Below are 15,503 nucleotides of genomic sequence, written 5' to 3' on the forward strand. Positions count from 1 at the left end.
GAAATTTTGGATTCCCTTTCCCAAGTGTGCACATACTTTGAAAAGGGTCACAATCAGTGGATTGGGCTCAGACAGAAGAGGTTAATTGATAGCCATACCACAATTACAGTCTGGGATGGGGCCACAGGACCTCTCTAAGAAAACCCACCTCCTGACTCAGTGTGGCATCACAGGACTCTCCCATATTGTACTTTGCATACAATAACTGTTTGTCATCTTACACATTGACCTGAAGTTTCAGGCCCTTGGATTTCTTTTTTGCTGAAAACTAGAAGCAGTACAATCAAATAACACCCTTTTAAAAACACACACAGATTCTAAAACAGGCATATTTCATCTTCTCAGGACCCTCCCTTACCCTGTAAGTGAAATTAAGCAGTGTTTGCTCCTAAACCTAAAAACAGAGCAGAACTGCACTATCTCACACACTCCTGCCAAAGGCCAAAACCTCTCATGGGTTTGTCTCTGTCTGTTTGTGTCTGTCTTCCTTGCTCAAACTGCTTTGGACACAAGCCTCGGAAAGCAAGCTTGAGCCACGAAACACCACTTGTTTTCACAGTGTCTTTGTCACTGTCTGGGAAGCAGTGTCAGTTAATGTACATGAAGTTCTGTGCTGCTTCTGATTGACTTTTGGTTTCTTCTAGTGCTAGCTTAGATGTCTTGATATTATATTGCAGGAGACACTCAGATACCTCTCTCTTCTAACATGCTGTAACTCTGATGCCTGCCCAGAACCTGAAGTCAAATTATTCATTACATTATGTGGTTCAGAAACTGTGCTAGAGAAAGCTACAGGAGCAATGCTTCTTCTCCACTTCCCTCTATGGAGCAATATATTAATTTCTTTTTCCTGTATACCTACCAATTTCAGCTTTTCCTTATTATGATATGAACTGAGGTTAATTGAGCAGACGAAGTTAATGACATCCCTTTTCCCATAGTCCATACCAATGTAAATGAGAGCCTTGTATCCTCTCTTGGCTAGTACTTCTTTGCCAGATGCATGCTGTAATGAAATGATGACACCTCTTTTGGCAGAGCCTCTCATCTCTCCCACAGGCTCCCTGGCAAGGAAAATCTGCAGGAAGGACTCTTTAGCTATCAAACTAAGCAACAGGCCTTCTAAGCGAGAACTGGAGGAAAAGAACATCCTTCCCATGCAGACTGATGAAGAGAGGCTCGAACTTAGGCAGCAGATTGGGACAAAGTTAACAAGGTAAGAGGCAAACATTTTTCTTAACCCTTGTTTTTGGAAATATGTGGTGGGATCCAGTTTTTATCCTTAGTCTTTAAACATTTGTGATCTGTCACAATATTCAAGAGGAAAAGCCATGGGGAGGAAAAAAAAGACTCTAGACATTATTTCTGCTCTAATAAAACTTCCCTTATAACTCCCTAGTTCATTTTCCTGGCATATGCTATGAGAACTTTGATTATGTTAAGTATCAATATGAGCTGTGTGGATGTGGTCCTTTTTGGTGCATCACTGGGAAATATTCAGCTTTGATAGCATTTTGGACTGTTGCTACAGGTGTCATTTTATAAGCTATTAGTTTGGCCAATGGGCAGGGGTATAACTTTCTCTTCTGACTGCATCTCCATGAGTAGCTGAGACTTTTCCTGGTCCAAAATGCGTAAGTCCTTCAGTACTTGCCTTGTTGGGTCAGGTTGGACAGATTTACCCTGTCTAGACACTTTCTTCTTCTTCATAGCAGTGTTATTCACCAGCTGTAATGGTTTTCCATATTGCATGGCGTATAGAGGGCTGGCCATTCAATGTGGAAGATTTCTGAAAAAAATTAGTAAATTGAGGTCAGATAGAAATGTCTAAGAACCTCCTATGCTCCAGCCATGATTTCTGTAATCAATTTTAACACTGTTAAGTTGTAAGCTTGGTGGTATGTAGAGCTGGGGAATGCTGTTAGTGACCCTTGAGTGTGACTCTAAGAAAACCACAAGGACATGACTAGCCAGTTTTTGGGAATTTTCTTGTAGGTTTTGTTTTTTTAATTTTTAGGGTGGATAAGTAGGGAACACTGCTACCATGCTGTGGAGACAGGATGAATAGGAGCTCCTGGTAAATACCACTTTCAGCATTTTATTTACTTTTTTCCATGGCTTTACTCTTTTTCATTTATCACCTATTTGGAAAAAAGTTACCACATCTTTCTAATCTGTCTTTGAAAGTCTTTGTGCTGGATCATGCTTAGCCTACTCCAAGACCTGTCTAATTTTTCAGTATTCTTGTTGAGGGGCCTCAGCAATCATGCCCAAAATATGTAAGATGGTACTGCACTGTTGCTGGTAGTGTGATTTGTTGGTTCAGTCTTTATTCAGCCTAACACCTTGTTAGACTGTAGCTGCACATGAAACTCTGGGTCCCAAAGAACAGCACAGGACAACAAAGTCCCAGTGTTTATTTGATTCATTTTGAACCCTTTTGAAGCATGCGAAGAGTTGAAATTTTTATCTCCTAGTGTATCGCACTGCGTGACCTTGCAATGACATTGGACAGCATTTCCACTGTGTTGCCCATTTGCCTAAATTACCTAGGTCTCTCCAAAGTTTTCCAACTCTGGCTGATGAAGGAAAGTAGTGTCATTTACAAGTATTGATTCTGCACAGCTTACTGTGCCCCAGGTCTTTTTCATTATAAGTATTTTATTTCTCACCTCTCCAAAACCTGCTTTTTCCCCAGTTAAGAATGTTTCTTCAGCATACGCCTTTAGGGAAGCTAATTTTGGCAATACCCAAACCCCTTCCTGTCTAAGACCCACATTCTCATAATGTTGTTTGTTTCCCCAATTGCAGCTCTGCTAATTCAGTCTGAGCGATAGTGCTTGATCTTGCCTTCTAATATTGCCCCTAGGACTTAGGGGCAATCACAAATAGTTCAAATAATTAAAACTGAGTATATATGAGTTAAAAAAACAGCTGAGCTGAATGAAACTGTTTCATTCCCACTTTGTCTAAGTGTAAAATCACTGAAACTAGTAGAATATCACAAGCCTTAACTGGAATGGTACAGTTGCCATTTAATTGACCTTTTAATTACTGGTATTTACAACTTAGCATCTCATCCTTTTGAGCAGTTGAAAATAATGAAGAAGTATGAGGACAGAACAATTCTGTTCATCTCTAATATGCAAAAAGCCATGGGCATTTCAGCAGCAAAAAGGGAGGTGCCTGTCTTACCACTGCTTTGTATCTAAAAGTAATGTATCCATGTGCACAGACTGTTGAATATTACATTAAAATTGAATTTTTCATTTTGAACAGTATTTCTTTACTGTCCAGACTTCATTACTGAATCCATCCTTTGCTGTTGCTTGGTAATTGTCACACAGTGATGCTCACACAGTGATGCAAATGCCAAGCAAAATTAAAGTAGTGAAGCATTTATAGTCCTTAGAGAAGATGCTAGATGCAGACTATAATTGCAGCTGGCAATTTTGGATTTCAGAGGGATTTGTACTGTTCCACCAATAGTCCCCTAGGGTTTAAAATAGCCAGCCAATCAAATCACATATGCTACTTACAGAAGTAAAAAATGCAGAATAAAAACTTCAGCATATAGTTATTGTCTGTAATGGATCAATTAATTTTCACCAAGAGGCTGATTAGGCTACTTCAGTTTTTATGCATAATCCTCACAGTATTTAGTTTGGAAGAGCTCATTGGCTGCCACATTTGGCAGATCAGAATTTAGTACTATAAAGAGCATGTAATTTTTAAAGATGCTTATAGCCAAGCATATTGAGATTGGCCATTGACATACTGTGTGGGACCAAAATCACCCCAAGTGTAGTTGCTCCAGCCTTATTAGAGTCTCACTGGGAATCAGTTTGGCAGAGAATGGTCTGTTCAGATCCTGTTTAAATGTAGCTTGGAACCTCTGAACCTCCTGTTAGTCCCAGGAAATTGTTATGACTCTATTATTGTATCCACCAACTGGAAGAGAGACTCTAGAGCAGATTTCACTGTGTTGCCTGTTTCCCATGCTGGGAGGATGGTGCCTTGACTTACACCAGCTGTAAGGTGAGGCTGCAAGGACTGTATCCTATAGCAGGATCTGGCCCATTACAAACCTAAAAGTTAGCTTAGCCATGAGATAAAATCTTTGTGCCTATCATAGAAACGCTTCACATGTTCACAAACCTTTGCTGGTTTGTATCCTATATCATGGCTCAGCACATGTAGACCCAAACAAAAATGGAGCTTCTTGACCAAGGTGGGAAAATATGTCCTAGCAAAGGCAGGAGATCCAACATGATATGAATTCCAGCCACATGAATAGGCCACTGCACCATGAGCAGTCTTTAACAGTAATTATGGCAACTAGTTACAGCAACTAATTAGAAGGCCTCCTCCTCTAAACAAACTGTAACAGATTACTCCAAAATGTGATATGCACTATGAAGCAAGGAGCAAAAATAGTGAATTAAGATGCAGAACTTCCAGCTCATAACTACATGTGACTTGGGGATACGAAATGGATGCTGGAGGCCATGTTCTTGTCTGCTAAAAACCTTTACAGCTCCATTAACTTCTACTTTGAAATGCAAACCTTCTGTGCTAAGTAAATCTTTAAGTGAGTATTGGGTTTGGGGATTTTTTTGGGAGTGGTTTGGCTTTTTGATTGGTTGGGTTGGGTTGGGGTTTTTTTGCCTGTTTAGCTTCTCCCAAACTCCTCCTCCATTTTATCCCTCTGGTGCCTGCACAGCTTCACAGCTGCTCAAGAAGTGTATATATGTGACTGTAAGACAGAAAGGAGAAAAACAGGGGTATGGAAGTTAACAGGGGTCTGGAAGGCAGAGGGAAAATACAGTTATACTCCTTCTGCCAGTCTCTGGCTATGAGGAATTTGCTGGGAAACATGGGTCCCCTGGTTATTCAGGGGCCAGCAGGACCTGCATTTAGCTTTCAGTGGCTATCAGTGTGAGAGGAATGGGGCATATCTGGGCTATGACTGTGACACTTGGAGGTTCTTCCAGGGCGATGATAAAGGCATTGCCTGCCAGGAACCCCCAGTGAGGAGGAGGGTCTGCATTGATGGCTGATGGACAGCAGAGCCACATGTCTCCCAGAGACTGCAGGACTGTCCCTGGTACTGAGACAGGTGCTTCAGTGCTGGTCCTGGCATTTCTGTTTCACCAAGGAATCACAGTGGTGGTCGTAAAAGACCACACAGACTTTCAATCAACATATTATTTAGTAAACACAAGAGCTCTTTAAAAAAACACCAGACTTTGCTGAGGACTTTGCACTCCCTTAAACTCAGAAGACCTGGTTTCTTTGTGTGTCTTTCACAAAGTCTCTCCCATACCCTGAGACAAAATGTGTCTTTAGACTATGGCTGATATGCCATGTATCCTACAGGGGAGGCTTTCTAAAGCTCTCAAGTCTTTTTCGAGTCTTTTAACCCCCCAACTCTTGTGAAGGTGCCCATTAGGAATTAGATACAGGAGTATTAAAGCTGAGATTTTGGTCCCCTGCTTTTCAAGAACACATGACAGCGTCTTTGTTTTCAATGAATTGTTTCCATCCTGTCTTTTCCTACCTGCTGGAATAGGACAATAATGCAAAAAAATCTGGTAATCCAGTGGTTCTGATCATATTGCTAATAAACAATGTTAAGGAAACTTCTTGATATGTACAGTATTATTACTGGTCAGCATCATGTCTGTCTCATCAGCACACTTCTACCCACCTTGGGGCAGAGGGCATGCTGACTGTAGGTCAGGAGTCAGAGGAGGCACATAAAGGCTGTCCACAGGCAAGCAGTGCTTGTCAAGGACTGCTACCCTTCACTGGCAGGTGCCACAGGCAGCCCAGTAAGATTTTGCAATCCAGTAAGAGTTTGTGCTGTGCTGCTGCCAAAAGCTGTTAGCTGTAGGGATCATGTTTAACCCAAGGCCATGCCCAGTGTGAAAGCAAAGAGACATGAGATCGGGGAGCAGACCTCTGCACATTAACTAAATAATAAAATGAGAAACAAATAAGGGAGAAAGTAACAAACTACCTATTGCCACCCTTGTGACTTTGAGGGGTGCTTTTTCTGTTAGCAACTGAATCCTGTGAGTGTGTCACTGTATATATTCTGCTGGCTTTAAATGTTCTGCTTGCCTTAAAGCAGTGAATCAGTGGCAAGCTCCTCTGTCAGATATACAGTAGAGCTCTGCATTGGTTTTTGTATAGCCTTAGATTTATTCACTACAATACAGGGTGCTCTCCCTGCACTAGCAAGTGGAAAATATTGATCTGAAGCAATATAAATAATGTATTGCAAGTATCACAAGGCAATAGATCACAGAGACACTGTGTGTGTGCATATGGCTGTAAATAAGCACATTTGAGATATGGACATGCGCACCTGCTGGATGTGTTTATAGTCCCATTGATGCTTTGGAAATAGTACCAAGATGTCTGTGACTGAGAAATGTAGCATGAGAAGTCATAAAACTTTATGGAGTGGCAGGTTTGACAGATGATGGTCACCTACTACCTTGTTCAGAAAGGTAATCTACTCTATGCATTCCCTGATCAATACTCAGCTGAACTGAAAAAAGCTGCTTAGAAACAGAAATCCTGTGATGAAATGAACTTGGTGAATTCCCACAGGCATAAAAAATTACCTTTTTTTTTTTTTTTAATGTCATGAGGCTGCCTAAAAGGTTTTTGGACTTGTTCAGATCAGGTACGAGAAAGAATAAGAAAGAAGAACAGAAAAATAGGACAGTTTGGGAAAAGGATTGCACCTTGAGCATCACCGAGAAGGTGACAGATATTACCAGTGCTGAGGAAGGGTCAGTCTCAGAGGCTTGCACAGTTGTTGGGATGCACAGCAGTTCTGAAGTCCAAAGTTCTGAATAGTCCAAAGTGATCATTTTTATTTACTAAAATTTAGGCTGTAAAGAGATTGAGCTTTTTGAAATGGTTAATTATTTAAACAGTGTTTCAGTTCTGTTAAGGGGAGGGTTTATTCAGCCAGAGGATGGCAGCATGATGGCCCTCGTTGAGTGTGGCTGAATCTCCTCGTGGCTGTTCCCTATCTGGTGCTGTGGAGGGCATTTTGTGCCCTCCCCATCTCCGAGTCATTTAGGGATAAAAAGAATGGGCAGACAGCAGGATTAGGCTTTATTCATAGACCTCATTTTGTTGGGTAACGTGAAATAATTTCTCCCTAATTACGTTTGACGTCTGCAATTCTCACACTTATTGTTAGCTTCCACTAATGAGAGAAAAGCAAGTGCCTAAAGCAAGAGCTCATCCCTGACGGCAGCACGCACATGTACGTGTGTGCCACTTGCCTCCTCACATGTCGGGTGCTGGGAATAAATCACACAGAAAATGGGATTGCAGTAAACAAGCTCATCTAAATCCTGGATTAGAGGGGACAATGAGACAGCACTAGATACATGAATGGGGGTGACTGAGAAAAGCTGCAAAGGGCTGAGCCTAGGTTTAACTGTGATGGTACCTAGGGAAAACCACATTTTTTCCCTTTTAGTTTAGCTTTATGAGGAAGCTCTTCATTCATTTGTGGAAACCCTAAGGGAGCTACCTAAATTGCCCTTAGCATCTGGAGGAAGGCAGAAAAAGCAGGTGATTATTTATGGGTGACAAACTGAAACTGAGCTATCACTACACATCTGGGAATAAATACTCTGAGCAGAACTAGTCTGGGTTCTGCACATGGGTACAGATGGGAGATGGGCTCTTTCCTGTGATCTATGTCCTGGTGAGCTCTATTGTGCTGAAAAGAAAAGTGGCTTTGTAGTTAAAGTATTCTGAGAAGTCGGCATCTTCCAGGAGCTTTCCAAACCTCAGGCAAGCCACTGAAAGAGACACACGTGCATATATACATATTTAAGGTAGTTTGGGGGATCTCAAAATGTACATTTGTGTCTATGAACTTTGGAAAATTCCACTACTTGACCAACTGTCATAACAGCAATGTTTGTGTGCTTTAGAATAAAAACACCCACATACCGTGATCTCTTTAGACATCTAACTCTGTGCTTCAGTAGGACAAGTATCCTAATTTCTGAGCACAGTTTGCACTTGTCTCTTTATATTAGGAATTTATATTTATTTCCATGGCTAACATCATCATTCATCACAGAAAAAGGCATGTCTAACATTATGAATGATGCTACTACTATCGTTTTGATAGTTGATATTTGTTTTGCATTTCATTACTAGCAGCATGAGTTTGCTTCCTCTGAGTAATTTGTTGTGGCAAAAGGTCAGTGGAGCAATCAAGGGAAAGGGGAGGTGACGGTGCCACTGCAAAGCACATCACCTCTACATGCTTTCTCGTATGGGGGATGGTCAGTCTCCTTAACCTTTGCAGCTCCGCCTTGGAATAGGATGAAACCCTGCCCCCATCAGCTTTGCTCAACCAGGACCGGGAGATGTTTTGTTATTTATGAAAACAAAGCCTCACAGAGTGGATGTAGTCTGTCCTTGGGCAGATGTGTCTCTCCATGTTAGAAGGTGGAGCTTCAAATGTAAAGAGACATTTTATTTATATTACTATAAAGGAGGGGTAATGTTGTGCTGAGGAGGGGGATGATTTTAATGGCAGGCAACAGGCAGCAGGAAGCAACATTTGAGGGCAAGGTCTCCCCAGAGGCACCCATGTGACCACTGATGAAATGGAAAGTGTTTTCTCCGTGTCAGAAGTTCATTTCAATGAGAGATGTCACCAGCCCAGAAAGGAATTTCTTATTCCTGGAGTCTGTCACTGCTCCCTGTTGCCTGGTCTCATGGAATCAGTTCAAGTCACGCCACACTGTTATTGCAGCATCTGTTTCTCCCATCCTTTCTGTGCAGAAGTCAAGGCAGAATATATTATGGGGTCACAATTTCACCTTCAAGCTTCCTATACTCTTCAGCCCCCTGACACAGTCTGCATTTGAGGTCTAATTCAGGCTGTCAACACAGCTGAGATAAATATATTAAGTCTACCTTAATTTCCTTTGTAGTTTCAGTGAGGTGTGGTATCCTTCATTTTCTGCCCTAAATTGATTGCAGTGTTGCTTTTAGTTGTCAAACTACTGTCAGCTTTTATCTAAGAGGAAGCCACACTTCTCTGCTGGGCAAAATAATTCACGATGATATAATGCAAGCTTGTGGCAGTAGCAAAATAATGTATTGTGGTAATAGAAATAGTCTTATGTCTCCAGTAAGCAAGAGGCCACATAGAGCCCATGCAGTACTCTCTTTTGAGTAAAAGAATGGCATTAATAAAAACAGGTGAAACAAACAGAAGCAAGGAAGTAGCTACTTCAAAATATTATATTCTGGCTTTAAAAGTGAATGTGGTTTGTTGGTTTTGGTTTTTTATCTTGCTGGTTAATACTGACCATTTTAGGCCAGCTCCATAAAGAACTAGCTCATAAATTTCCACCTTGAAAGAAATCTAACTATAAATCTTCATATTTTCTGTCTGCTGATTGTGGGGAGTTAATCAAAAACACAACAGTTGTTTAGCCTTGGATGACCTTTTAATTTCTGTAAAGGAAAAAAATCACATAGCAGTACAAGTAAATAAAAGAAGCAAACTGGCAGGAATGAATTTCATTTTATAGGCTGATGATTGTAAAATGGAGAAATTGCTCTTCAAGCAAAATATTTAACCTCTCTCAGAAGTTACAGTTTGCATTCCCCCCCCCCCCCCGCCTCTTCAGTGTATTGTGGCCTATTTGGCAACACATGTGCAGGAGATTTAATACAGGCAATCCTTGTAAAGCAGTCAAACACATAAACACAATTTTTTATCCTGACTCCAATCGGCTTTTAAATATATGGGTGCTCATATATGTGCACCGTGGCTATTACTGGGAGTAGAAACAGGACTGCTAGAGAAGTGAGTCTAATTTATGTGCATGGTCATCTGTCTGTGTCCAGAAACCCAAGAGTTTCACATGCAGGCTATTGTATGTGAGTAAGCAGAGATGACTTTTTGAAAAATAGCAAATAAGATTTAATGTTTTATAGATTTGTTTTATATGGGACTAAATGTCTTTTGGACAAATATACCCAGAAAGCAAATATATTTACCATTACACCTGGTACCATTATGTAAGGTTGGGATCTTGCGTATTTTCTGTAAGACAGAGTGTTAACACAAAGATCACTTACAGATGAATAAGGACTTTTTTGCATACACACAGAAAAATTACAACCAGTCTTTTAGAGGCAAGTCTGGATGGGAATTATGCTCCCGTTTCAGTGCACTGAGATTCATAAGCACTGCACAGACCATATGTGGGAATTAACCAAAGTCCTTAGCCTCAGACCTGACTGTGTAAAATTAGCATTTATGTTAATAACTTTAGTGAAGAGAACATGTTCTCCTCTGTGGTAGGCCACATCAATGTGTTTCTAAGTGTACAGCCTGTAATATTCATTGCTTACGTTTCTGATAATAAATAACTTTCAAACCAGCAAACTACAGGGAAAGCACATTAGCACCAAGATAAATTCAGTAACTTGCTTCTTCACTGACATCGCTGAATTCAGGAGGAAGCAACACTACTGATTAATGAATAATTAATAAAACAAGCATTCAATGTATTATATTTGCTAAATGAGCAAGCATCTATAATGTCATCTATAATCAGCTTTATCCTAAAGAATATTGGAGTTTTTCAGCATGCTGGAAAAGTCTTCACAATTTCCTTTATTGCAGTAATCAAGATAGAAATGGTCTTCCTGCCTCCCTGCAATCAACTGGCTTTGATTTAAAAGGTAGCCTTGCAAGCAGGAGACCCTGATCTCAGACAGCTGGGGCTACAGAGGTGCCAGCCTGCTTCTCCAGTGGGGAACAGGAATGGTTCCTGGACTGGGGTCTCTTCTCCTCTACAAGCTCGAGGACATCAGTTACCTGGTGGGAAGGCATACAGCAGCTTGGTTGCACCCAGACTCTGCAGGGAGTAGCGGGCAGGGAGATCATAGATTTGTATTGTCATAGAATGATTTGGGTTGGAGGGGACCTTAAAAGATTATCTGTTTTCAACCCTCATGCCATGGGCAGCAACACCTTTCACTAGACCAGGTTGCTCAAAACCCCATTCAACCTGGCCCTGAACACTTCCAGGGATGAGATATCCACCACCTCACTGGGCAACCTGTTCCAGTGTCTCACTACCCCCTCAGTAAAGAATTTCTTCCTAATATCTAATCTAAACCCACCTTCTGTTAGTTTAAAGCCATTCCCCCTTGTCCTGTCACTACATTCCCTTGTCAAAAGTCCCTTTCCATCTCTCTTGTTGGCTCTCTTAAGGTACTGGAAGGCTGCTGTATGTAAACTGTCAGTAAATGCTATCCTGGGGAGGCCCTCATAGAAGTTACAGGGAAAGGTCCCTACTCATCTGCCATGAAGGTCTCTTCGTGGCCCAACAGCTTGCCCACCTCCAGCTAGGCCTGCAAGCAGCATGGACAACAAGCTCCTTTGGCCTATTGGGCTGCACTGGGAAGTTGGAGCACCTGATCCATGATCCCAGGCTTTCCTAGAGCATCCTCTGCTGCTCTGCAAGGGGGCAGCTTCTTCTGGGCAGCTTCCCTGCCCCAGGGAAGCTATAAAATCCAGGGTTCAGTTATAAAAGAAAGAGGGCAAGCAGCCCCTCTGACCAGAACTGGTTTGTTTGTAGTCAGGTTTACAGATGCACTGCAGCTGCACATCACTCTTGAAGTGGGGAGCAACTTCTCTGATGGGAGTTTGGTGCCTTCTTGAATCTCCCCATCATGGGATTCTCCAGTTGATCCCAAAACCTCCCTCTACTCCTTTCAGGAAAAGGAGTGGGTGATGTTCCAAAGGTAGAACATCCCCTAAAACTCTTTCCTTTTTCCTGGTTAGCAGCTGCGTGTAAATGCCTGGTATCCTTCACCCTCAGGTTAGGCCAGGATCATTCACCATTCCTTTGTTTGGGCAGACATAAATGATGAGATAGAGAGACCTGGGCAATTGTAAGCATCACAGAGCTATGTGATACTCCACCATTTCATCTTCCCCCTCAGACTAGACTAGCAAAGAAAACCTAATACTCTGCTGCAGTCAAGAGCTGCCAACATTTTGCACTGCACTGTTTAATGCCAGCGAAGGGCTCCATCATGGTTTCTAATGTAACATGATAGATTAAAAAAGACTCAACAGCAGTGAAAAGATATGATATTTGTCTCTGAAACCCATCACATATGACACATTTTTGGGAGGTACTTTTATTTGCCCTTGTCTTGACTAATTCTTCTCTTCAGAGTCTTTATTCTGTCCTTTTTCATCCTGTATTTTGGTAGTGCCAGTATCCTCCCTCCACTCTACCTTGATTTGAGATACTGTGCAGTGCTTGCCCTCAGTTTGAAGGATTTTGGAGCAGATATAAAGACAGTGATGGGGAAATGCAGGGCATCAGTGAGGGAATAGCAGGCACGACAGTTCACTTGTCTCAACATCTTCCCTGATTGTTGCACACTTGACTGCTTCAGATTTGATTCTCCCACCTGCCCGTCACTGTACCTTGCCTTACTCTCGGCTCTGTGCACATGTCACTAAACATGTCGTGTTTTAACAACTAGGGCATGTGTTAAAATCTTCCAGAGAAGAATGCTCCCTCACTGTTCAGCATAAAGCTATATCTGAAAGGATGAATTTGACACAACATTACTAAAAATTCAGTGCCATCCTTATTTTCTTTAATATTTCTTTGGTTGGTCATGGCAACTGGGAGAAGTCCTCCCAGACAAGGAGGAAAGCAAATGTCACTCCTATGTTCAAGAAGGAGGAGTCGGGGAATTATAGGTCAGCCAACCTCACCTTGATCTTTGGGAAGGTGATGGAGCAGCTAATCCTGGAGGATTAGGTACGTAAAGGACAAAAAAGTCGTAGTAGTAGTCAACGTGGATTCACAAGGGGAAGTCATGCTTGATCAGTGTGAACTTCTACAATGAAATGACTGCTCTGGTAGACAAGGGGGGAGCAGTAGATAATGTCTGTGTAATCTTCAGTGAGCCTTTCAACATTGTCTCCCATAAGATTCCTCACTTGTCCAAGTATGGGCAGGATGGGCAAATGGATTGAAAACTCTGAATGGCTGGTCCCAGAGGCTGATGTTGAATGGCACAAAGTCTAGTTAGACTCCAGTAATTAGCAGTGTACCCCATGGGGTCAGTACTGGGTCCATTCCTCTAACATCATTCATTAATGATCTGAGTGATGGGCAGAGTGTATCTTCAGCAAACTTGCTGATGATACCAAGCCGGGAGGAGTGGGTGATGCACCAGAGGATTGTGCTGCCATCCAGAGGGACCTTGACAAGCTGCAAAAATGGGCTAACAGAAGTCTCATGAAGTTCAGCAAAGGCAAGTGCTAAGTCTTGCACCTAGAAAGGAACAACCCCATGCACCAGTATATGCTGGGGGCCGACCAGGTGTAGAGCATCTTGAGAGAAAAGGATCTGGGGGTCCTGATGGACATGAGCCAGCAACTTGGCCTGGTGGGGGAAAAAATAGAGCTAATGGTATCCTGGTCTGCATTAGAAAATGTATTGCCAGCAGGTCAAGGGATGTAATCTTTTCCCTCTACTGGGCATGGGTGAGGCCACATCTGGAGTGCTGTGTCCACTTTTGGCTCTTCTGTAGAAAAGAGATATGTGCATATGTGAGAAAGTCCAATGAAGAGCCACAAAGATGATGGAAATGATGAACTGGAGCATCTCTTCTATGGGATAAGGCTGACAGAGCTGGGACTGTTGAGCCTAGATAAGAAAAGGCTCAGGGAATCTTATCAATGCTCATAAATACCTGAAGGAAGGGTACAAAAGGGACAGAGCCAGGCTCTCCTCAGGATCAGAGGCAACAGGCACAAACTGAAACACAGGAACATGATGTTTCCTGAACATCAGGAAACATTGTTTTCCCTGTGAGGGTGACCAAGCACTGCCACAGGTTGCCCAGGGAGGTTATGGAGTTTCTCTCCTTGGACATATTCAAAAAGTCTTTTGTACATGGTCTTGGCTCTAGGTGGCCCTGCTTGAGCAGGGGGGTTGGACCAGATGACCTCCAGAGATCCCTGCCAACCTCCACCAGCATGTGATAGCGCAAATTATCAAAAGAGCTGACAAAGTCAGTATGTATTAGCCTTTTGAAGTGTATGACTGATGTTTTGTGTGTGTGTGCCTTTGGCACTGCAGAGTGGCCAAGTTCTGTCTCAGATTTCCCAGATCATGACTCCCTTCACTCCCCCCAGTCTAAGGTGAATATTTTCATAAAGCTATTCTGATGCAATGTTTGACGAATGTCTCCTACTTTGTGTTATTGCACAATGGCTGTGCCAGCACAGACAATTTAGCCAGGTCACAAGCTTTGACAAATGCCTGTCTATGACATGTAGACCATAAAAATCTCTAGCTTACTTCAGTCCCAAGAGAATATGGGACTAGCCCTTGAGACCAAACTCCTCGTGTGGTACTCTATGGAAAAAATTACCGGGACTCAGTTTCTAAACAAGACCATCTTGCAGACATTCTGCATTCACATGGAAATCAACTCCAGACACCCAGCTTCCCTCAACGTGCATTTCTCTCAGCTATGCACCTCTGCATCGCCTCAGTCCACCTCTGCCTTAGCAAAAAACAAAAAAAACAAACCAGAGTCCCAGTTTCACTTCTGAGAGTTTTCAGTTTCCTTGCATCCTTGTATAGCTCTTTTCTCCCTTTCTAGCTATCTGAAGCAGAACCTTAAGATCTACCTTCAAAACTTTCTATCTGTGGGTGAATCCAGAAACAGCAATTTATTATTTTTTCTCAGTTTGGGGAACTGGGATCTTGGTCCTCTCACAAACATCCCAGACAACTTGCAGTGGTGCTGTCTGGTATCTATACAGCAGCAATGATCTCCAGCAGTGCATTGTACAGCAATTATTCTGATGGCTCTAAGGAAGAAAATGGGGTGGAAGCATGTATTTGATGTGCATTTTGCTAAAAACACTGCTTATTGGAGTTTGAAAAGCTGCCAGAGTGTAGCAGTTGTGAGACATTTTGCCCCCACCCCCCTTCCTTAGCAGCTGGAGTTCATTAGCTGGTCTCAGCAGAGCAAAGTTGTTATTAGCACCAGATAATTTCCAGTCTTGAGAGTAGGCTTAATACCCCATAAACTGTAAGGTACAGATGTAAATTCAGTATGCTTGTAAAGCAAAACACAAGTCGACATGTCTGTGGCCAGTGGGGGCTAGGAGGGGCTGAAAGGGTGTATTCTTTTGCTTCAGCTCAGTGTGAATACATGAGAAATTAGTTTTAAACCAAAAATGAAGTGGAGCAGGCACTGTGTCTGCTTGCCCAGGCCATCCTAGCCAGCCTGTTTTACTACTAATCTGCAGCCTCTCATTGCAGTAGGTGCAGTTCCCAGTTTTATGAACACTTTGTACATCATCAATAAATGCTTAGAAGGGATTTTTGACAGGGTGACTGTGCTGATTCTCTTTGCTGCCATTTTCTAAGCCC

At 42.3% G+C, this 15,503-nt stretch overlaps 1 protein-coding gene across 7 annotated transcripts in view; it reads left to right on the forward strand.

The window, feature by feature from the left end:
• PHACTR1 (phosphatase and actin regulator 1) overlaps nt 1–15,503 on the forward strand; it is a 303,990-nt gene that overhangs the window by 251,425 nt on the left and 37,062 nt on the right. For all 7 annotated transcript variants that reach the window (XM_027654036.1, XM_027654034.1, XM_027654039.1 and 4 more), the window contains one exon: nt 1,060–1,216. In XM_027654036.1, coding sequence (XP_027509837.1) covers nt 1,060–1,216 — 157 coding nt within the window. The remainder of the gene's footprint in view (nt 1–1,059; nt 1,217–15,503) is intronic.

The sequence above is a fragment of the Corapipo altera genome, unplaced genomic scaffold (genome assembly GCF_003945725.1).
Source record: "Corapipo altera isolate COAL_440 unplaced genomic scaffold, ASM394572v1 60, whole genome shotgun sequence".
Taxonomy (NCBI): domain Eukaryota; kingdom Metazoa; phylum Chordata; class Aves; order Passeriformes; family Pipridae; genus Corapipo; species Corapipo altera.